The sequence below is a fragment of the Herpailurus yagouaroundi genome, unplaced genomic scaffold (assembly GCF_014898765.1).
Source record: "Herpailurus yagouaroundi ecotype Mexico unplaced genomic scaffold, PumYag 213, whole genome shotgun sequence".
Classification (NCBI taxonomy): domain Eukaryota; kingdom Metazoa; phylum Chordata; class Mammalia; order Carnivora; family Felidae; genus Herpailurus; species Herpailurus yagouaroundi.
In genome coordinates, this window is record NW_024412444.1 from 180036 (window position 1) to 204679 (window position 24644).

A 24644-nucleotide genomic window follows, 5' to 3' on the forward strand; every position below is an offset into this window, starting at 1 on the left:
TTATCTATTCAAATGGCTGATGTGGTTAAGTCCACTTTTGGCGTGATCAGGAAGGACACACTGAGTCACACATCTAGGATGAAGGGATAAATTTGTGGGGCTTCAAGCTGACCGTAAATAATTATCACTTGCCTCGTAGGCAGTTTCCCAGGAGAGGAACAGATTTCTTTGTCTTTACCGTCTTTATAGAAAACATGATTTGATTGATTATTTTTCTTCCACATGTCCTTTTTTCTAACTCAAGATTTGTATAAGAGATCGTTTTGAAAACTTACAGCAAAATATACTGACAGAAAATTTACCATTCTTAACCACTTTTAAGTGTGTAATTCAGAAGTGTACGATATATTCTCATTGTTACGCAACCGATCTCCAGAACTCTTTATCTTAGCAAAACTGAAAGCCTATGGCCATTAAATACCCTGCCCTATCACCCCTACCCCAGCTCCTGACAACCACCATTCTACCTTCTGTCCCTATGAATTCGTGAAATATTTTTATTTTGCTATGTTTACAGATTTTTCACCTTAACCTGCTTCTCAGCCTGAGTCCTTCTTACGAATTTTCTTTCTTCTGAAAGAGTAGAAGTTTCAAAGTAGACATGATTAGAATCCTCAGTGAGCTGGCTAATGTTTAGAAAAATCTCTCATCACATTTTCATTATTATCAGAAATTCTTTTGACTTAAAAAAATAGTTTGATAGTTGATCACTATCAAGCATGCTGATGGATGGAGTTAATTTGCCCTGTGTTACAAGTTAGGCCATGGACAAAAATCTAATGGCGAAAGAATTCAAGCTGAAAGGATACTGTGTTTCTCACCAAGCAGATTCCTTGCATCTTGGGTACAGCACTGAGATAAGAAAGGTCCCATACAAATTCTGTGGACTGGTCATGATGTGGGAAGAGCAAGATTCAAAGCTGAACTTGAACCAGTTATAGTGGACACTGCCGAACCAATCCTAAAACTACTTACAACTTGGGACTTGGCAAGGTGCTTCCATAGTTTTCTCCCCGTGTTGTTTATTACCAACCCTTAAGGGGTGGCAGGTTTAGCAAATAAAAATAGAGGATGCCTGCTTAAATTTGAATTTTAGATAGATCATGAATATTATTTTTATTCCATTATACTTAACATACAGTGTTTTATTAGTTTCAGGTGTACCTTATAGTGCTTTAACAAGGAATAATTTTTTTTTAGTAGAAGTGTGTCCTAAGTATTTAATCTGGCAACTCTAACCTAAACCACCCACTGGGGATTCTTGGTGGTAATAATCCACCCCTAGCCTGGTCTGAGCACGGGGGGAATAAAGAGTTCAGTAAGCTCTACGGTCACTGTCAGAAACGAAAGAACGCAAGAACACGTTTACTGAACGTAGGCAGGTGCCGTCACAGCATTCTGCTGACAGACAGGACACCATCCCTATTTTTATAATAAGGAAGCCAAGGCTTACAAGGTTAGTTTATCTGAGACCACAGAAGGCCTACAGAGCACAGAGACCTGGGACTGAATTCAGTTCTCAAACCAAACCTTATTACTGCACATCACAGGTGGAGAGCCAGCTGCTTGGTTGGTTGGTCTGTTGATGTTTCTAAGCAGAAGCTTTGCAGTCGCCCGCATCCAAGTCCTGGCTGCCTCTGTGCAAGTTCCGGTGGCGGGAGCAGCCAGGTGATTTTTTTTGAAGATTATTCATTTATTTGGGGGGGGGGGGGGGGGAGGGGAGAGAGAATCTCAAGCAGGCTCTGAGCTCTCAGCATGGAGCCTCATGTTGGGCTCAAACTCCCAAACTGTGAGATCACAACCTGAGCCAAACCCAGCGAGCCACCCAGACGCCCCACTAGGTGACTTTTCTAAACCTCAGTTCCCTTATCTATGAATTGGAAATAGTGCCTATGTCTAGGTTTGCTAAGAGGCTTCAGTGAGTTCCTCTAAGTAAAATGCCAAGCCCTTGTCTGCCACACTGCACCATCCAGGACAGTCCCCTTTAAAGCCAGTTTCTTTTATTGTCCTGCTAAGGAGCTGAGAGGTCCCAGGGAGCTGGAGATCAGAGGCGGCCTGGAAATGCATGTTCACACCTGAACCCCAGTGAAAGGGCTTCATTTGCTCAATGACGAAGGGGGGGCACCCCTTTCCCCGGAAGCAGTGGGGACTCGGGAGCTTCAGCGGGAGGCTTGGAAGATGACTTCTGTAAGGCTCTCAGTGATTTGGCTGGAGGTGTGATCCAGAAACATTTAGAGGGGGTGGGGGTGGGGGGAAATTCCAAGAATGGAAAGATCCTGTGACCTGGGAGGGGAGCGGTCGAGGTCTGGACCAGCCTGCCTGGCTTTTCCGGCCCCTCCCCGCTTCCACTACAGCTTTCCAGTCCCCTCCTGCGCCTCCTCCCCTCCTTCCCCGTCCGCGTCCCGGACCTGGAGTCCCCGGGGCCAGCTCCCCCGCTGCCGGCGCTCCAGACGTAGCGCCACCTCCCTGCGGGGCCTTTGGTTAAGTCTTCAGACCTCCGTGCGCCGGTTTCCCGTCTGGGATCTCAGCGTTTGGACCCAAGGAGCTGAGCTCGCCCCGCCGGCCGGCTGCGGTTTGGTCTGGAGGGGTGGAAGGCAAGGAGGGCGCTTCGTCGTAGCTACTGGGAAATTTCCTCGGTCTGTAAGCAGTTTTTCTGTCCTAATTATTTGCAGTGGTGACGTTAGACAATTGAGGGAGTTGCAGCCTAGCTTTCTGCCCTTGCAGACAATTGAGTATGAATGAACGCGTCTAGGTGTTTCCTACTTTCTCCATCCCGTCCCAGGACTTGGACTCCTGTAACAGAGATAACTGGTCGTGAGCAGAGAGCTTACTATGAAATTTTGAGGCAGTAGCAAAAAAAATGGGGCATCAGGAATACTTTGTGGGGTTGAAGGAGCCTTTGTTGAGGTGGAGAGCTTCTTTTCTGAAGTGAGGTTCAGGTGAGTTTGGATGTAAAATTCTGCTGAAAATGACTGGGGTCTGATTCTGTAGCTTTTTAAGAAAAAGAAAATTTTTTAATGAAATTTGCTATCTTTGCTGTTAGGGGACAACTGTGGACTGAGGGTTGTTTTGGTTTGGTTCAAGAAACACGAATATGTGTTTTGTTATCTGTGTTCAGATCTCTCGTTCAGTTTAATTCAGCCTTTGGCTAATCCAGATTCATCTAACTTTAAAAAGCCACCTGTCCTCCCCCCGAGAAACTGTCATAGAACCAGTCAGTGGCCACCATGTTTATAAATTGCAAAGCCCCAAGTTAAGCTGATGAGTCTTTCCTTCCTCAACTACCCTTTCCCCATTTTCTGACCCTTCTCTTTAGAATCTGGAGGAGTTAAGCAAAGAGGGTAAAGCACAGGTTTGGAGTCACATCTGCTACTTTCTTACTGTGCCAGTTTATTTTTTTTTAATTTTTTTTGAATGTTTTTATTTTTATTTTTGAGACAGAGAGAGAGCATGAATGGGGGAGAGGCAGAGAGAGAGGGAGACACAGAATCGGAAGCAGGCTCCAGGCTCCGAGCCATCAGCCCAGAGCCTGACGCGGGGCTCGAACTCACGGACCGCGAGATCGTGACCTGGCTGAAGTCGGACGCTTAACCGACTGCGCCACCCAGGCGCCCCCTTACTGTGCCAGTTTAAATTAATCTGTCTAAAATCTCAGTTTTCACATCTGTGAAATGGGGGCGCTGATGATAACAGCATAATACACCTGTAGGGATAGGCTTTCACCCAGACTCTGCCATCTAATAATGCTCAGTCAGTGCGAAACTGTTATTGAAAGCATTTCTTTTGGGGACTAAATGACACGCTCACCTGGCATCAGTGCTAGGTCAGCCACCCAGAGTCTCCAAACTAAGGTCCTAGACTGTCCTCATACTCCTGAACCTTCTTTTCTGTTTTAAATGGTTGATCGCTGTCTCTTTTTTGAAAATCTCTTTGTGTTTTATGATGTGTGTATTCTACTATTCTATTGCTAGGCTCCCCTTGAGCCCTTCTGATTCAGCAGGTCTGGGGCAGGACTCAAAAATTTGCATTTCTAACAAGTTCTGAGATAATACTGATTCTGCTGGTCTGGGGACTATGATGTGATAACTTCTGTGTCTCTCATGCTTGCGATTTTAATGTCCCCTTACCTAGGAACTGGCAGAAAGAAATTTGCCGTTAGAACTCCCTCGTTATTAAGTCAAGGAGCTAATAAACCAGACTCTTCATAGAAGACCAAGTTCAGAGATAACTGAAAGAAATGCAATTTTTTTTTTTTTTAAATTAAAACAGGGTGGTTTGAAGGCGTTTTGGCCGGTGAAAAACCACTCGAGGTAAACTGATAACACCTTAAATTGCTGATCACCGAGTGTTAATCAGTCCAGTAAACTGCTCCAGGAACTTCCTGTTTATACACAGTAACCGATACCTTTTAATAATGACATGGTTAAACAAGCTATCATCCTTAAATCCTGGATCCAGCAAGTAGTTGAGTCGGCACATAGTCCACCATGTAACCGACATTCTGTGCACTTTTTCTACCTAGTATGATCATGACCATGTCCTGGTCAGTCAGTGAAGTGCATGGGTTTCAAGCAAGCATAGATAAGGAAGTAGCTTATCATCAGGGTCTCTACAGGGCAATGCCAGGAGACTAGCAAATGTTTTTAATTAGCACAATTCCTAATGATGGCAAATCTTTAGTTTGCATGGAACATAGCATTAGAACTCCCAGCTGTGACAGCTTGCCCAAGTCCCTGGATGTCCCTTTTCACACCCTTTTACTTAATTTCTTTTTTCCCCCTTATTTAATTTCTGATGATATTTAGACTACATGGTAGACTTAATCTTGAGTGTTTAAATAGGCATTAACTATAGTGTTTTTACATTTACATGTACATTTTTTTTCTTTTTTTTTTTTTAACGTTTATTTATTTTTGAGACAGAGAGAGACAGAGCATGAAGGGGGGAGGGTCAGAGAGAGGGAGACACAGAATCTGAAACAGGCTCCGGGCTCTGAGCTGTCAGCACAGGGGCCCGATGTGGGGCTCGAACTCATGGACCGCGAGATCGTGACCTGAGCCGAAGTCGGCACTCAACCGACTGAGCCACCCAGGCGCCCCTACATGTACATTTTTTAGCAACATATTGTATCTACCCAGAAGTGTTTTTTTTAATTATTTATTTTATTAAATGTTTTAAAGTAATCTCTATGCCCAATGAGAGGCTTAAGCTCACAGCCCTGAGGAGTCTCATGCTCTACCAACTGAGCCAGTCAGGTGCCCTGCATATACATTTTTATGAAATACGGGTTTTGAGTTATATATGGAGAAAAAGACTCCAGCCCTAAGTTACTTTTTAAATAGCTTAGTTTATTTTTTGGTGTAGGAAAGTTGCTAGTCATTTCCATTGGGTCCTTGTATTTAACATGTGCTTTCTAGGCACTTTTGCTTTGGGTTTCAGGTAAGGAAGAGCTTTAGCATCAAAAAAAAAAAGGGGGGGGGGAAGGTTGGGGCTGGGGCTTGTTTTTTCAAAGTGTCCTAGAAACCTAGGGATGCCCCTACACCAAGCACAGACAGCCGCCATCTTCAAGGGAACTCAGTGATTGGCCTGCTCTGGAAAGCAGTAGCACGGTTTGCTAACTGCCTGCACTTCAGCCTCAGAATGGCAGGTGGCTGGTTGTCTCTGTGAGCATGTGCCCAATTAGCCACAAACAGGTGCACACATTTGCTGGGGGTGGCTGTTGCCACACAAGTGCTCCCACGGACACAAAGGGTGGCCTCAGTTTTGCCAGCCACGTGGCTTTCTCAAAAATGAGTGAGGTTGGCACATTCCTACAGGGTTTTTGAGGTCAGCGAAGAAAAACAAGAGCCCAAGACAGGGGGCTTGAGAATGCCAAAGGGAATCATCGCCTGAAAAAATAGTCACATTGGCGAAATGGTGGGTCATGGGCTGCTTCCTCCTAGAGAGCGGTCAGAATTGGAATCTGGAATACCTAAATGGAGGGGTTCTACCTAGGTCATCAGATGAAGCACACGCATGTTTTTCAATGTGACATCTACATTCCTGCCAACATGATGAAGAAAAGCAATTTCTGGTTTAGTTACTGAGAAGTAACAAGTCCTATAGATTTATGAGTATTCTCTCTGGCCAGGACCTTGAGAAACCAGTCCCTGTTGGCAATTCTGGTCAAGTGCATCTTTAAAATAACATTTCCATTGCCATTAAGGTCAAGAATGCCCCGTCAGGGTGAGTTCATTCAGTGCTGGAGAAAGGCAGAGACATCTCCATCCAGGGCTGCTCTCAGACCCTCCCTCTGGATTCTCAGGTTGATCCTGATTCGTATAAACTGAGCCTCCTTGCCCTGCCCTGCGCTGCCTGCCTGCCTGCTTGCCAGCCGGCTGGGAGGGGCCTTCAAGCTCAGTGGATCCACGTGGCCTCAGGCTCCCAGGCAAATTCCCCGGCTGAGTTCTTCTGAGGGTGAACAAAGAAGCTCTCAGCTACTGTCAGTCCACTCAGACGTGAAATCTTTCTTGGTCCTAAACTCTGAAAATGATCAAGATTAACCTTAGAATAATGTGCCCTGGTTTCTAACACCCTGGTTGGGTTCCCTTTTTGGTTAGTAAGTTCCAGCCTCTTGCTTTTGCTGGCCACTGGCGCTCTTGGCCTCTACACGACAGTGAGCTTGCTCTTCAGTTCCTCGCTTCCACCCGCTCGCCACGTCTGATTTAGTTTTTGATGTGAATTATATCACACAGAAGAATGCATAAAACAAGTAGGTTTGGTTTAAAGAGCAAATTCGAAAATGCACAGCCACATGGCCACACCCAGGGAGGAACGTTGCCAGGATCCTCTAACCCCTCTCTCCCCCCCCCCCCCCCCCCCCACTGTGTACTAAATACACTACAATTCTATCATTTCTATTGTTAGGAGATATTCAGGTTGTTTGTTTGTCTTCTTGTGAACTGTGCTGCTATGAAGCTTATTCTTTGGCATGAGTTTCTCTAGGGATATACCTGAGAAAGTTTCTCTGGGTATAGGGCATGCAAATTTCCAAAATGATCGTGCCAATTAACATTCCCACTAGCAAGGGATGCGAGTTTCTATTGCCCTACATCTTTGTGTAAACTAGGCATTGTCATTGTTGTAAGTTTGGCAGTCTGGTGCTTAGTGATGATTCACTGAGGGTTTAGTTTGTGTTTCCCTGAGTACTTATGAAGCTGAATACTTGATTCTGGCTGCTGGCCGTTTGGATTTCTACTTCTGTGCACTGTTTGCTGAAAGGTTTAACCCATTCTTCTGGGAGGCTGCCTGCCTCAGCCATCTTTGGGTCCTTCTCGTACTCTCTTTTAATGCTTATAGCTGATGTCCACAGCTCAATCATCTCAGTATTGGTGGTGGCTTATTAGAAATGGACTATTAAATGGGTTCTTACAAGAAAACGATGTTATGTATTCACAAGGAAACGATGTTTTACAACAGTACAAATGACTAAATTTGAAGGGACGATAGGAACCTTTTTTAATACAATTAAAAAAAAAAAAGCTTTGTTCTTTCCTGAGAATATAATCATTTGGGATGGTCCAGATTCCACATTTGTCAAAATCATTTATGTATCTCTTTTATTTTTGTACTACTGACAATTTGCACTGTTAATACATTTTCTAAAACTGGAGGGGCGCCTGGGTGGCACAGTCGGTTAAGCGTCCGACTTCAGCCAGGTCACGATCTCGCGGTCCGTGAGTTCGAGCCCCACGTCAGGCTCTGGGCTGATGGCTCGGAGCCTGGAGCCTGTTTCCGATTCTGTGTCTCCCTCTCTCTCTGCCCCTCCCCCGTTCATGCTCTGTCTCTCTCTGTCCCAAAAAATAAGTAAAAAAAAAACGTTGAAAAAAAATAAAACTGGAAACCAAATTGAATTGCTGAGAAGGCATCTCCCTGTTCATTCTGTACTAATTTTGTATGTCACAAATTGCAAAGCAACAGTGATGGCCTCCAGTATATTTTATATGACCTGCACAGCATTTTAGTTCTTATTTTCATTTTTTTGGTGGAGGCAGTACTTTAAAATTCAGATATCTTACATAAAACTCTGAGATTTTTGCCTTAATTTTCGGAAAAAAGAATGTAACTGTCAGGCAATAGTGGATCCACATTCCCACATGGCAGAAATCACCTGGATCTAAGCGATGGCTCTCGATCAGCATTGGAGTCTGATGGTTTTCCCCCCATATGCAATCTCCTTTTTCCTCCACGGTACTAGACTTTTTAGCTAGACATGTGGCTGCCCCAAGTGAAGATTAGCTGTGGCAGTGTCTTTTCAATTAGGGATAGCTGTATGATTGTTCCAGCCAATAGTCTTAGGAAAGGTGGGCAGATTTCATGTTCGGCCCCTAAAGTAATAGGTTTGTAGAGTAATGTTGTTCCTCTACCTGATGGCTGAACTGTGGACATGGTAATGGGCTATCTTGGACCCTGTGAAGGATAGCAATACCCCAGGAGTGGTGAAGCAACAGTAGACGAGTTTGGGCCCCTGAACACTGCATGCCCTTCTAGGACTGACTTGTACATAAAGGGAAATTAATTAAAACGTTGATCTCTGTCATACACAGTCAAGTCTCCACGCTAAGTAATATATCAAATGGGCAATGTTTTCTTCTTTTCTTCATAGTCACCACCATCCCCCATTGTGTTTCTGTTTCTCATGCTAAGTTTGACCTGCCTTTTTTCAGCTAGCTTAAACAGTTGGATTTCTTTTTTTTTATTTTTGTTTTTTTTTTAATTTTTAAGTATATTTATTTTGAGAGCGAGAGAGACAAGTGTGAGTAGGGGAGGGGCAGAGAGAGGGAGAGAGAGAATTCCAAGCAGGCTCTTCACTGTCAGCACAGAGTCAAATGTGGGACTCCAACTCAGGAAACCCTGAGATCATGACCTGAGCTGAAACAAGGAGTCATACACTTAACCAACAGAGCCACGCAGCCCCCCCCCCCCCCCCACCGACAGTCGAATTTCTAATGCCTCTCTCACTTGACTCCTGATAGGCATTTGTATCTAAGATGTACTTGTATTCTGATATTTATAGTCTGAGAGTGACACAGGAGAGTAATTCTTTAAGTCTAAAAGATACAATTTAGAAGTTTTAGGGTTGAGGGGCACCTGGGTTGGTTGGTTAAGCCTCTGACTCTTGATTTCGGCTCAGCTCATGATCTTGCAGTTCAGGGCTTTGGCCCCTTCGTCAGGCTCTGTGCTGACAGTGTGGAGCCTGCTTGGGATTCTCTCTCTCTCTCTCTCTCTCTTTCTGCCCCCCCTAAGTTGAGCTTTCTCTCCAAATAAGGTTAAAAAGAATAAATAAGCTTAAGAAGAAAAAGTTTAAGGGTTGAATTATCAGGAGTTTTACAATAATTCAAGTCAGGGTTTCTCATACTCAACATTGCTGACATTTGGGACAGGGTAATTCTTTGTTGTTAGGGCTCTATCCTGTGTGTAATAGATGTTCAGTGGCATCCTGGCCTCTACTCAGCAGATGCCAGTAACGCCTCCTTTCAAGTGTGACTATAAAAAATGTCTTAAGGGGTGCCTGGCTGGCCCAGCTGGTGGAACAGGAGACTGTTGGTCTCAGGGTTTAAGTGTGAGCCCTGTGCTGGGTGTGGAGATTACTTAAGATTAAAAAATACGGGGAGGCACCTGGGTGGTTAGGTCAAGTAAGCCTCTGATTCTTGATTTTGGCTCTGGTCATAATCTGATTGTGGTGAGATTGAGTCCCACATCAGGCCCCACACCAGGCATGGAACCCACTTAAGATTCTCTCTCCCTCTCTCCCCCTCTCCCTCCCCGTCTCCCTGTCCCTCTCCCTCCCCGGCTCCCTCTCTCCCTCTCCGCCTCCCCTCTCCCTCTCCCTCTCTCCCTCTCCCCCTCTCCCTCTTCCTCTCCCTCTCCCTCCCCCTCCCTCCCCCCTGCCCTGCTCACAGGTGCACAAGCCCGCTCATTTGCGCACTCTCTCTCTCTCAAAAAAAAAAAAAAAAAAAAAAAAACAACTTTAAAAACAATGTCGTAAGACATTACTGAATGTCCCCCAAGGGGCAAAACTACAGAAGTTAAGAACCACTAATCTAAAGTGGATTTCTTTCTTTTTCTTTCTTTCTTTTCTACATTAATATACCTTATTATTTTAGAGCAGTTTTAGGTTTCAGAAACTTGGGGCCGGAAGTCCAGGGAGTTCCCATATACCCCCTCTTTCTTGCCCCTCCCGACCTCCCAGCAGTTTCCCTTATTATTAACATCTTACGTTAGTGTGGTTTGCTTGTTACAACTGAATCAATACTATTACATTATTGTTAACCAACGTCCATAGTCCAATTGGGATTCAGTCTGTATATTGTACAGGTTTACAAATGTTAACAAATGGATAATGTCATGTGTGTCATTACAATATTCAGAATAGTTTCACTGCCCGCACATCCCTGTGCTCCACCTGTTCAGGTATATACCTTTGAAACTCTCCTTGAAATGATCCCTAAGCTGCCTCCCTATTAATGCACATTTTAGTTGCTTCCTGTTGATTGATTAGTACCCTAGCCGTCTTAGTGAATGAATACTCATTGTTATTTAGGATACTGGCCTCTGGTTAATCTTTGCTTGTATGTTGATTACTCAGCCCCCATGTCCAGATGAATAACGTCTTATCACATCTGATAACCAGGGCGATTCTGATTGTCTATAGTAGTCCCCACTTACCTGCGGTTTCACTTTCCACGGCGTCAATTCCCCGAGGTCTGGAAGTAGATGATCCTCTCCCTGACGAATCATCAGAAGGTCAATAGTAGCCTAACACTAGGTCACAATGCCTGTCATTCACCTCCCTGCATCTCCGCATGTAGGCATTTTGTCATCTCACATCCCATATGAAGAATGGTGAGTATAGCACAGTAAGAAACGTTTAGAGAGAGACCACATTCACGTAACTGTTACGATGGTACATTGTTACCATTGTTCTATTTTATTATTATTTTTAATCTTTTACTATGACTGATTTACAAATTAAACTTTATCATGGGTATGTGTGTATAGGAAAAAACGTGGTATGTGTAGGGTTTGGGACTATCTGCAGTCTCAGACACCCATTTGGGTTCTGGGAACGTGTCCCCCATGGATAAGAGGAACCATTTTATAGTTAAAATTACTCTTGAAAATTCCTTGAAAAGATGACATATCAAAGACCGGAGTTTATCTTCAATAAATTCAACACAGGTAGTATTTTTCTCATGTTGAACCACATAGCTGTTTCTTTAGTTAGGCTCTAAACATGTAAGTTGCTTGTGTTTAGCAGACATGTATTAAATGCTTAATACATGTTTACAAAATGCTAGAAAAACCTCAGTGTTGTGAGATGCTGGTACTTTGAGGACACAGGAACTAACACCTTCTTGAAGGGCATCAACTTCAAACCTCCGGTTCTGCATTTATTCTCAACCATGAGCTTATTGAAAAGAATGATGGATAAAATCTCTCCCTTACTTCTGTCCCCTCTCTCCTCTTTTGGCTGACTACTCACATAAGTTAAAAGCAACTCCATCAAATGACACTTGTTTCTACATGCTAGGTATGCAGTATATACTCTATACATATTTGCTGAAAAAATAAATGAGTCTAAACTGAATAGCAGCCTTCACTCTGGTGAGTCTTAATTGCTACAAAATTAACTATAATCCAAAGAAGTAAATGAACGCTAGGCTGAGTTCTTGGAACATAGCATACAGTTCACGTAGACCCAGAAGGTAACAAAACACATGTAATTGGTGGTGATGATTAATAACAAAAAGTTATTTGTCCTTAGCCTCTCATTTTAGAATATGTACATGTACTTGCCCTTCATAAAAAACTCACAAGCCAACTTCTTTGAAAAGGAAGTCGAATTTGAAAGACAGAGCATAAAAGAAATTATTAAGAAAAATAAATATTATTACTGGGAGTTAACAGATGACCTTTAATATGAATAAATCGGATTGTGGTCTATTTTGGTTTTCAGGAAGCCCAAACCTGTTTTCCGAGATTGTCAATGTCGTTAAGCCGTACTGCTTAGATTTCAAATGAATAGAGAGATTTATTGTTACGTAAGAACAACCGAGTGACTTCTTGCTTCCTGTAGTCATTTGTAAAGCCGGATCTTTCACCTCTAAGATGAACCTTAAGGCCACAACCTTCGTTTTGAATGTAATGTTGACAGGTGCAAATCATGGTGTCTCCACGCGAGGGGATACTCCACTCTATCTGTTCTTAGTGAAAGAGAGTAAGTGTATGTATAGGTTGCTCAGTGGCATGGTCAGGAAATGAGACAGTAAAACCAAAACACAACATTTCTGTGGACATTGACGGAGAGCCATGTATACACCAAGCCTGATGTGGTGACAGGATGAGCAGTTTCTAATACGGCACATACACTGTGCCTCAAACAGACCCTGGCCAAAGCCCGTGCTCGGTTTCCTGGGTTAATCTGTGACACTTGATCTGCAAGTGTTGAATGAATGCTTCCGGAGGAGATTCACTTGAAGTTCAGTGTTCCATCATCCAGCCGAGACATTCATCGCTTTGAATGTGAATCACTGAGGCGAACCCCCGGGAAGCTGGTGTGAAAATGCATAAATGATGGATCTTGAAAATAATTGCTTCCGTGTTTTCCTTTGTAACCAGGGGGTGAGGGTGAAGGGGAGCTATGCCTTGCCCAAGATGAGAATGTGCTCTCTGGAATGCCATTCCGAGGGTCTGTCAGGGAATCAGGTTATGGTCTTGTCATTTTTTGTGAATGTTTATTTATTTTTGAGAGAACAGGAGTGGGGGAGGAGGGACAGAGGATCCAGAAGTGGACTCTGAGCTGTCAGCACAGAGCCCGATGCGGGGCTTACACTCATGAATCACGAGACTGTGACCCGAGCCGAAGTGGGATGCTCAGCCTTCTGAGTCACCCAGGCACCACCTGATCTTGTCTTTTAAAGCCAAGCAGACTGGGTTTGCCTTCTGGCTTCTCTACATAGTGGCTGTGAGACACTGAGTGAGGGGCTTACTTCTGGAAGCCTCTCCCTCTTACCTGTAAAGCATGGATAATAACAGTACCTACCACCTGGAAGGAGTCATGGTGAGACTTAGGTCAGGTATATAATGCCTAAAAAGTGTCTTGCATGGTGCCTGACTCTCCACAAACGATAGGTTCTGGGAAAGAGATGAAGCTGTGGACAGTTGAAGAGCTACCAATGGGCTGATTGATGGATGCCAGTTTGGTCAGGATTTTTAATAGCTGTTCATGTACTTATCCCAGGCTCTGATAGACCCCAGAGAGTCATGTCTGTTTTTTCATAGACTACCCTTAAATACTTGGGGCAGTTTTTGAGAGGACCAGCTATGACTGCATCGTATTACCTGTTCTTCCTTCTGTTAAGTTCCATGAAGACCACACCCCTCTCTTTTTTATTTATTTATTTTTAAGTAAGCTGTATACACCCAACATGGGGCTCGAACTCGCAGCCCCGAGATCAAGAGTTGCATGTTCTCTCGACTGAGCCAGCTGGGCGCCCCCCAAAATTGTCTCTTTTGACAACTAGAATGTTGCCCTGCTATAGTGAGATAATAGCTGACCTTACAGAGGTACATTTTTAGTTCACTTGATGCAATTTGAAGGATATCTGGGGTTTCATTGGACACACGTTTTCAAGTCCTCTTCTTTCAAGTGTTTTTCACAAATGGCCAACTTGATCCATTTTATTTCAGAGCATGGTAAGGAAACAACAGACAAGTAATAGTAAAGTCTATACCAACCTTTTTATTGAATTGATACCTTTTATGAGAAAGTGATAATACTATATGAGTGGTTTTATGATAATCAGTATTCCAGCATGGTGAATATTATGTGCCACTGAAGATCAATATGGGAGTGCTATAGGCACACAGAGAAGGTGTGTAATAAAATTTGAAGAATGCTGTGTGAAAATGGAATATGGGATATCCACAGTTATAATAATAATTAGGTAACAGAATAGCTATACATAGAAATATACAATAAAAGTAGCTGCAGGTTTATCAGGAGGGTAAGGAAAATGGGATTATGGCACCTGAATACCGTTATTTTAATTTTTGTGTGTGTCTTTTTAAAAACTTCAAAATGTCACATGGTTCGGCGGGTTGTCCTTTGGGGGAATTGAATCCGTAGCCTTATATGTGCTGACCACATTTTGCTAGAGCCCGGTGTAGTGTCATTACTTACCAGATTTCATCTGGTGACTAGCTTGGATGATAGTTTAGGTAACAGCGACTGACATTACTGCATTACTCTTCTTTTCAGTGATGAAAATGCCAGGAAAGACTTAAAGACATTACCAGCCTTTCCAACCAAAACTCTTCAGGAACATCCATCCCTGGCTTACTGGTAAGCCAAAGCAGGACAACAGGTGACCCTGTTGTCATAGCCTCCATTGAGAACTGTGTGCTTTTCAGGAAACTAAAAGAGATAGGAGTGCAGAAAGTATCAAATCACATGTGTCAGGGTGACCATAAGTAGACCTGATCCTTTCCGTGAAAGGGTCTTGTCAGAACTTACTGGAGATCATTGTACCACGATTGTAGTCATTAGTGAAGAGTGGCTGCATGCTTTCTCATTCGCACATGCAAAAAGTCTGTATAGAATATGCTTTTAAGGGAACATAATGCTCAGTACGTGTGCAGTCACTGTGTGATGTGGCCTTAATCTAGCAGCGTGTAATATACGTGTCATAAAATACAAATTTCCTTGGATACAGGTTTTCTCACTACCCAGAAATTACCTGAGTGAACAGAGGTTTCTCCCATGGCCAAAAATTGTTGTGTATTTTGAGTGATTCCATTTGTTGGGATTATTTTAATTCCATTAAATGCATTAATTCATTAAATTCATTAAATTCATTAATTATTTTAACGAAGCCATAGTACCCATTTTCCGTTCAATGTTTTTCCTGGTAGGATATGTTTTTCCCCCTTGAATTAGTTACAGCCCCTTTAAATATAGTTTCCTTGATTTAGGGCTTTGAATCTTGAAAATAGTTTTACTTTCCATAAAAAAAAATGGATTACAAAATAAATATTCAACATGAACAGTGGTTTTTTTTTTAAGTTCATTTATTTTGAGTGGAGACGTGGGGAACCAGCAGAGAAAGAGAGAGAGAGAATCCCAAGCAGGCTCCACGCTGACAGCACAGAGCCCAACACAGGACTCAAACTCATGAACCATGAAATCATGACCTGAGCCAAAATCAAGAGTCAGACGCTTAAGTGACTGAGCCACCCAGGCTCCCCCATGAATAGCTTTAATAATGGAAGTTGGACTGCAGTTCCCAAATAAAGAGTGAAAGTGTGTACTGAGGCTACATTCCTTCCTCAGTCTGGAATCTTCCAAACAAATCATTGTTAAGTGATAGTTTCTTAAGAAAAGAAAAAAAAAAAAAAGGCCTTTTACCACTGATTACTGGTTGTGTAGAGATAAAAACATTTATCTTTCTAGGTTATATTTGAGATATGATAGGTATCTGAAAGAAAAGAACAGTAGCTCAGTGACAGCAAAGGTGACAGACTTCAGGGGTGCCTGGGTGGCTCAGTCGGTTAAGCGTCCGATTTCGGGTCAGGTCATGATCTTGTGGTTCATGAGGTCAAGCCCCTCATCTGAGTCTGTGCTGAGAGATCAGAGCCTGGAGCCTGCTTCAGGTTTTGTGTCTCCCTCTCTCTCTGCCCCTGCCCTGCTTATGGTCTCTCTCAAAAATAAATAAAATAAACATTTTAAAAAAATTGTTTTCTAAAGGTGACAGACTGCAGCCTAGTTCTGCCTTTCTCGCCAACAAGTTGTTTTTTTTTTTTAACTTTTTTTTTTTTTATTAAGTAATCTCTGCCTCCAATGTGAGGCTCAAACCCATGACCCCAAGATCAAGAGTCTCATGTTCTACTGACTAAGCCAGCCAGGTGCCCCTCCAGTCAACAAGTTTTATGCTGGGACAATAATGAAGGGTTTTCTCTGAAAACATTGTGTCCCCAGGTAGTGAGTGACAAGAGAGTGTTTTGGATTGCACAAGACTCAGAACAGTTTTAATCCTTTCTAAATCTTCATGGATAGTTTTTAAAAATATATTTAATACTTGCTGATCTCTTTTTTTAAGCCTTTTAATTTCCCTAGCAAGGCTCACTACTTAGCATTTAGTGACATTGTTTTGTATTTGTTTTGTCCCATTCAATTATGGCAAAAAATACTAGTTTTTCATTTGATAAATTGAAATCCTGTTCTTTTCCAATAGATTAAGTTTTAAAATATATTAATATATTATATAGCATATAAAATTTAAATCAGAAATCATGATGAGGTAGTCCTGTCTGAGGTTCAGAAATCCATGTTCTACAAAAACAAAAGTCATCCAGCTTCTGTATCCCAAACAGGTTAGTGAAGGCATTTTCCTTGTTTCTCAATAAGCCACCTGAGAATCTTGAAAATGAGTCTGTATCTCATATAATCATACATTGTCATATTTCTCATTTGCTTGTTTCACAGTGAGGACAGGGTGATTGAGCATTATTTGAAAATCAAAGGTCTGACCCGGGGTCAAGCTGTGGTTCAGTAAGTATCTGTCTTTCCTTTTGCTTAGATATAATTTTAATGTCTCCTATTTGAAGAAATCATATGAAATGATTTCTGTTGTATATTTTGTTTGTGTATAGTCCCCATCTGGTTAGAAATACCTTCATATGAATTATAAAATGCCTTGGGTCATTCCATAGTTGATGTCATCAATTCAGAGGCCTACCAGTGTCAGGTAGGTAGCAAAAATGAGACATGTAGGCCAGGTGCAGGATAATAGGGAATGGTGGGGATTGAGGTGATCTGGAGAGCTATTACCCTGGGCAGAGGCAAGGTGATTCAGCTCCGGAAATCAGGCCTAATGTCAGACCTGATGCTGTCTAAGAAGTACTGGAAATTCTGATTTTTAAATCCCAATTTAAACATTGCAAAGCAATTTTAAGAAAATTTTATTACAATCTTAGCCAAAGAAAACCTACCTGGAGGCCATGTGTGGTTGCCCGGCTTGTGACTCTATTTTGGGTGAAGCATACAGTGTTGGTGTTGGGTTGTCTATATCTTCGTGCTACCAATAACGGACCATAGTGATATATTTCTGCATTTTATTCTATTTTTTTTTTTAGTTTTTATTTTTAAGTAATCTCTATACCTAATGTGGGGCTTGAACTCACAACCCAGAGATCAAGAGTCACATGCTCTACCGACTAAGCCAGCCAGGTGCCCCTATTTCTGCATTTTAGACTTATAGAGTAACCATTCATTTATTAACAATAGTTCACAAGCTACGTTAAAGTTTTAAAATTATAAAAAACTAAATTTATAAATTTAAATTTTAAAAATTATAAAAATGAATATAGCATTATTGCTCTAGTAATTGTAGAATAACTTTTATGGCCATAGACATTCTTGTAAAAACCTGCGGGAATGTCGCTCCGAGCACGGAAGAACCAAAATAAGAATGTCGCTCCGAGCACGGAAGAACCAAAATAAGAACTTGGAGATTGCTATTCCTCTGGCCAGTGTGTAGATTTCCCTCACACCTCCACCACTGGCACTAATCTCCTTTTCATCACAAAACACCCTGTGATCTCCAAGGCAGAAATCAAAAATTAGCAGTCCTGAAATTGAACCCTTGACGTTTGAACTCATTGTTCCTGTTTTCTGGGAGGGACAAAAGAGGTGTAAAAATTTTCCCTGAAGGATTTTAGGTTAGGCTAATGAGCATGTTATGAAGTGCCCTTGCTTAAATGCAGAGTCCTTTTACTTCCCCTGATCATTATTGTTGTGGCTCCAAATACGAGACTAACTTGGTGGTTAAAGCTCTAGACCGTGGAATCCAACTCTCTGTTAGGATCTTGGCTGTGCAGTGTACTTGTTGAATGTTGTTGGCACATTTACCACTAACCTCTCTCTCTTTTCTTTAATGTTTGTTTATTTTTGAGAGAGAGAGAGAGCACAAGCAGGGGAGAGGCAGAGGGGGTCAGAGGATCCTAAGCGGGCTCTCTGCTGACAGCAGAGGGCCCAATGCAGGGCTTGAACTCACAAACCGTGAAATAATGACCTGAGCTGAAATCGAATGCTTACCGACTGAGCCACCCAGGAGCCCCCATGTACCTAACATCTTCTTACATTCATTTACATATAGGTCATTTACTTTTTAAAAGTATCGAAGTATTGATTACAAAACCCAGAGCAATTGATATTCAAAATGGCATTAAAAAGTCCACTTGAGGGGCGCCTGGGTGGCTCATTCGGTTAAGTGGCTGACTTCAGCCATGATCATGATCATGATCTCGTGGTCGGTGAGTTGGTGCCCCGTGTTGGGCTCTGTGCTGAGCTCTGTGCTGACAGCTCACAGCCTGGAGCCTGTCAGATTCTGTGTCTCCCTCTGTTTCTGTCCCTCCCCCACTTGTACTCTGTCTTTCTAGCTCTCAAAAATAAATAAACATTTTTTAAAAAGTTAAAAAAAAAAAAGTCCGCTTGTACTAAACAGGAACCTCAAGTCTTTGTGAACAGAGAGGAAGTCTTACACAATATAATTCACTCTATAAAACCTTAGAAGTACACAATAAATATTTGTTGAATTAAAAATAGTAAATAGTAGCATCATTAATTTTTATTTTGGGGAACACATTTTTTAAATACAACAAAATTGTATATACAGTATATAATAAAATTCACCCTTTTTAGGTACATATTTCTTATTAGAGTTTAGACCTAAGAGTAAAGCATATATTCCTGAGAGTTTAGTAGTCAGTAAATGGGATCAGTTTATTTTTTTAACTGTTTATGTACTTATGTATGTATGTACGTGTGCATGTAATCTCTATGCCCAACACGGGGCTCCAGCTCACAACCCCAAGATCAACCCCATGTGCTCTACCGACTAAGCCAGCCAGGTGCCCCAGAATTGTTTTATTTTTTACTTACTACAAGCATGACCCAGAAGCTGATTCTCATTGCTTTGCATCATTAAGTGCTTAGTTTAAAAAATACTTGCAATTTGGGTTTACGATACAGTACAGTATGTTCTAAGCCGTAGAAATCTTAATATGCAGAAATTAACATTTCCTGTAGCTTTTGGAAATTGACGTTTTGTTATCAACTTCCTAACATTTGGGTAAGGTAAAATATATTACTCCCTAAAATGGCTTATTCTATTTCTACTGTAGTCAAAGACATTAGTCATGGTTGTAATGAGGAAAGTACATACAAATTGTGCTTCTGTACATCATTTTTCCCAAAAGGATCCTCTAATTTATGAAGAGATTATAATATATACTATTCATTTTTCATAGGTATATGAAAATAGTAGAAGCTCTACCAACCTATGGAGTCCATTATTACGCAGTAAAGGTAAATACTTTTACATGACAAAGCTTTCATAATACCCATGTGACTTTGGGAATTAGTGAATAATATAAATAAAAACATAAAAACATAAAAACATAAAAACATAAAAAACATAAAAAACATAAAAAACAAAATTAATTACTTATTTAAAAAATAATAAAATAAAATACGATTGATTTTTTTTTTTTTTTTTTTACGAAAGCCTGATTATGCCTTGTCATTGATAGCAAATTATAAAGCACGCTCTTTTTGCAAAATACTTGCTGTGTTCAGATGTTTTCCACAAATCCCTATTAATCCTAACATACTCAGATTATTCTCTTTTGGCACATCTATTCCTTTTATCTATTTTAGCTGCTATTTCTCTTCCCCAGTTGTTCACCTGCCTAATGCTACCAGATATTCTCTTTGTTTTTAATTAAAATTTTTTTATGTTTATGTGTTTTTGAGACAGAGAGAGACAGAGCATGATTGGGGGGAGGGGCAGAGAGAGAGACACACACACAGAATTTGAAGCAGGTTAAAGACTCTGAGCTGTCAGCACAGAGCCTAATGTGGGGCTCAAACCCTTGATCTGTGAGTTCATGACCTTAGCCAAAGTCGGACACTTAACTGACTGAGCCGCCCAAGCACCCCTCTCTTTTTAAAATAAATTTTTTTAAATGTTTATTTATTTTTGAGAGAGAGAGAGAGACAGAGTGTGAGCTGGGGAGGGGCAGAGAGAGAGAGGGAGACACAGAATCTAAAACAGGCTCCAGACTCAGCTGTCAGCACAGAGCCCAATGGAGGGCTCAGACTCACAAACCGCGAGATCATGACCTGAGCTGAAGTCAGATGGTTAACCAGCTGAGCCCCCTAGGCGCTCCCCAGATATTCTCTTGATAGCCCCTTTATCTGGGAATCATAAACTTTCTTTTTCTTTTAAGATTTTATTTTTAAGTAATCTTTACACCCAACGTGGGGCTCGAACTCACAACCCCAAGATCGAGAGTTACATGCTTCACCAACTGAGCCAGCTGGGTGTCCCAAGAATCATAAACTCTACATTGTCATTTCAATACTTCATAAAGTTCTCAAATTTTTGCAGGATTTGCAATACCAATTTTCAATTGGTATAGTTTGTATTTGTGTATTGTTTTCAGGTGTTTTCAAGCAGGGAGAGACTAAGAAATATTTTGAGATGGTAAGGGATAAAGCAGTGTTAAGGAGGGAATCTTGTTTGAAGGGAATAATTTTACCGTTGATCAATCTTGAGTGACTTTTCCAGTTACAACAGTGTTTGCAATTCAGAATGGTAGGGGATTGAATAATAAATACTTGCATAATGAGGGCACCTTGTACTAAAAATAAGTACCAATTCAACTTTAATTTCTACAGATTATTTTTTTTAAGTTTATTCATTTTGAGAGAGAGAGAGAGAGAGAGTGTGTGTGTGTGTGTGTGTGTGTGTGTGTGTGTGAGCAGGAGAGGGGCAGAGAGAGAATCCCAAACAGACTCCTCACTGTCAGTGAGTAGCCCAATGTGGGGCTCGAACTCATGGACCATGAGATCATGACCTGAGCCAAAATCAGGTTGGACACTCAACCGACTGAGCCACCCAAGCGCCTCTAATTTCTCCTGATTCTTAATTTGTTTGTATACAGGTATATGTTTAAGCCTAAATTTTTCTTTCCTTGTGTCAATGCGTCCTTTACTTTGGCAAAACCTAAAAGATTTTGGAAAAAAAAAAAAGATTTATGAAATAAAAAATTCCTCCCCTCCCCATATGTACCTCAAAGTGATTTTTCAAACATCCTGCCATTGAATCATACAGTTCTCCAAAAGAGCTTTTCAGTATTCCCATGCTCACTGTTAACTGGATTATAAACATCAGGTTTGGGACCTCTTTTCTCATCTTTATAATTCTTTGGAAACTTCCCTGACCTTTATAGTTGGTTTCTAATCAAGAGAGCAGAGAGCTTTTTTTTTTCTTTCTCTTTTTTCTTTCTTTTCTTTTTTAAATGGATAACTGGCTTTATACTCTGGATTAGTTTTTATATTTTATTTCTTCTCTCCAGCTGTTCAGTCAAGACAGTAATGTTTCATTCTTTTTGGTGGTATTGATAGTATTAATCTGTTTTAATTTAAAGATGTTATTTGAAGGCATTTTAAAAACAAGTTAGGTGTGTAAGTAATGTTTTGTTTACCAAGCCAGCTTTATTTTGACTAGCTGATACTTGGTAAATTATGAAATTGGTAGATCTTCAGCTCTAGAAGATTGAACAATTAAGGGCTCGGTTCTCATCCTTTTCCATTTTCCAGGATAAACAAGGACTTCCTTGGTGGCTTGGAATCAGCTACAAAGGAATCGGCCAGTATGATCTGCAAGATAAAGTGAAACCTCGGAAAGTAAGTATGAATCATTTTAGACACTTAGAGGAGAACCTGAGCTGCTCTGGATTTGGCAACATTGCTTTAAGGGGCACTGAACAGTCTCAGACAAAGAACTTTGGTTAGTGAAGCTGTGGGTTCAGAGGAGGCTCAGGTTAAGTGAAAAATACTTTTTATAACTAATTTATGTACCTTTATACAGTGATTCTGATCTGATCATTTACTCTAAGGAAATAAAGTTATGTACTAAGATTTAAGGATGTTGATCACAGTTTCATTTATAAAGGCATACAATTAGATTACTCTCTTTTTAATGTGTATTATTTATTTTGAGAGAGAGCGTGAGCAGGGGAGAGGGGCAGAGAATCCCAAGCAGGCTCAGCACGTAGCCCCATGCAGGGCTCGATCCCCCAACTCTGAGATCCTGACCCAAACTGAAATCAAGAGTCAGACGCTTAACCTACTGAGCCACTCAGGCACCCCTAGATTTCTATTTCAAGGCCATTTGAACATGATGATGGCATTTTGTTTTCTAAATTTTATGTATCGATCTGTTATATAGATACGATATATTTATTTATACACATAATTATATGTAATGTTAGTATAAGTTTATATGTAAATTATGTAGGTATGTACATACACATACATACATATGCTTATTTGCACTGGATGGATAAACAGATGGATGAATTGTGAAGAGAGAAGCCAGATTCTTTGGTGCTGGTTCCCTCTCCGTAATACAGTTACAACTAATCTTTTTACTGCCGCTGCTATTTTCACTTATCTTTGTTTCACAGTTTTCTACGCTAAACCTGCCTGCTATTTGTAAGGAAAATTATGTCACATGCTGTATATGGAAGGGAACTCTATCAGGTTTGGGCTTCCCAGAGCTAATAAATTGCATTATTTTCGTTTTGGACTTCGGCTATGTAGCTTTCCTGATCCGAGCACAGACGTACCATACTTTTTTGCCCACGTGAGAATGGATGAGTCCATATAGATTGCCACCCACCTGCCCTGGCCCCCTGTGTATTATAATGACATAAAGCCTTACTCATACAGCTCTGGCTGCTTTTGCTGCCCTCCCTATGCTCTCCTGCCATCACTGGGAGTCACTGCAGTGGAACAATGGCCTATAATAGCAGACCATGTGTTATCACACTCCGACATCGCAGCCTTAAATAACTCCTACCGTTCTATCTGTCTCATGCTTTAATGTCTATTAGAAAAACAGCCATATTGTTCCTAAAGCGACCCTTGTAATCATACCACGGTGTTCTTCATTCTCTGTGCGTTTTCAGCTTCTATCAATGTGCACCATCTTTCTTTAAGAAAATAAGAAAGCTCCTCTTTTCTCCCCACTTTGTGGTTGTGAATCTCACACAAACAACACAAAAGGGTGGCCAAGGGGAGCAGACTATTGGGCATTGAGGCTCTTTATCAGAAATCACCGCTAAAAATAATAACACATCATCTCACAGCCGATATCCATCTGTGTGAGGGACAGTAAGAGAGCATGTATGCAGTCATATAATTACAATTGTGTCTCTGTGAGCCCTGTGACCAAGATCAATTGAAATAAGATATACTCAGTTTCCAGGAGAGATATGAATAATGTTGTTCCTAGTTGAAAATTTGCCTTGAAGACCAAAGCTGTAATAAATAAATGTTAGAAATGACAGGCATACACTTTTGTTCAAAATCATTTCTATTTATAGTTAGTTATTTTAACTGTTTACCAAAAGCTATACCTATCCATTGTGAAAACAAATGAAAAAAAGCAAACCACGGAAACATGTGAACTAGGGTAGTCCCCATTCCTTTCCCATGATAACCGCTGTCAAGAGAAGGATACTGGCTCAGTGAGACTTTTCAGTGTATATCCTAAGCTTTCCAGAAAGAGAAAGCTTTCTATGCACACTATTTCATACTATGTCTTACTTCTTCAGGTCGCTTTATAAACACATCTCTTTTCATTCTTTTTAAAGCTGCCTAGCATCAATTATGTGAAAGACAGTATTCATTTAACTGATTCTCTTTTGATGGACATTATGATTGGTAACTGTGGGAGTCCATGGCTGGTGGGGGGGGGCTGGCGGGGGGACAGAGAGGGAGAATAGTGAATCCCAGCCAAGGCATGTACCTAACCCTTAGTTGATCTATTTAATAAAACTAAATTATTGCTTATCATGTTTCCTTAAGGTAGACCTCAACCTATATTAACATTTTTTTTTTTGGTAATTTATTTCTCCTCTGAATTTTGCTTTAAGAAATAACATGTAGGAGTCTCACTGGTTTTGCTGAATCCTGCGTGTAATATATTACTTAAATTGACTCACAAGTCATTTCTTTGCTAATGTTTCTTCATGAAATTGAGAAGCCCACGGAATGTAAATGCATTGACTAAAAACGACCAGGCTTTCTCCCAAAATAATGGTGAATCAGAGTCTGCACAGTAAATACTGCAGCTAATTTCCTCTCAGTTGCTCATGACTCACATCCCTTTCTTTACATTCACAGTTTCATAGAAATCGGTAAATATTGTTTGACACTGATCACAATCAGGCTTGCTTGTTCATTCCAGAGTTTAGACAAGGATCAGAAGACATTTGCTTTTTTCAATTTGCAGGGCTTTCCTATTTCATTTTCAAGACGTGCCATTCAGTTCAAAAAGGACCATTAACAGGGCATCTTGTGCTGTCACTGCCTCATCCTCTCTTTTCTGGTCATTTTTGCAGGTGTCCACTCCATACCACTGTTTACTTTCTCCTCCTTCTGTTAAAATCCAGTGATGGATTTTTGCTTCCATATGTTTATTTTTCCGTGTCCAAGCAACTTATGGGTTTAATTGGAGGGAGGATGTTCC

The 24644-nt window shown here is 41.1% G+C and overlaps 1 protein-coding gene across 8 annotated transcripts in view; it reads left to right on the top strand.

Moving 5' to 3' along the window:
- FRMD4B (FERM domain containing 4B) overlaps nucleotides 1-24644 on the top strand; it is a 226371-nt gene that overhangs the window by 166362 nt on the left and 35365 nt on the right. For 7 of the 8 annotated variants that reach the window (XM_040454472.1, XM_040454471.1, XM_040454467.1 and 4 more), the window contains 4 exons: nucleotides 14303-14386; nucleotides 16526-16591; nucleotides 19351-19408; nucleotides 21707-21793. In XM_040454472.1, coding sequence (XP_040310406.1) covers nucleotides 14303-14386; nucleotides 16526-16591; nucleotides 19351-19408; nucleotides 21707-21793 — 295 coding nt within the window. Of the gene's footprint in view, nucleotides 1-2250; nucleotides 2637-14302; nucleotides 14387-16525; nucleotides 16592-19350; nucleotides 19409-21706; nucleotides 21794-24644 lie in introns of those variants that run through there. The other variant, XM_040454473.1, reaches the window with a different exon arrangement.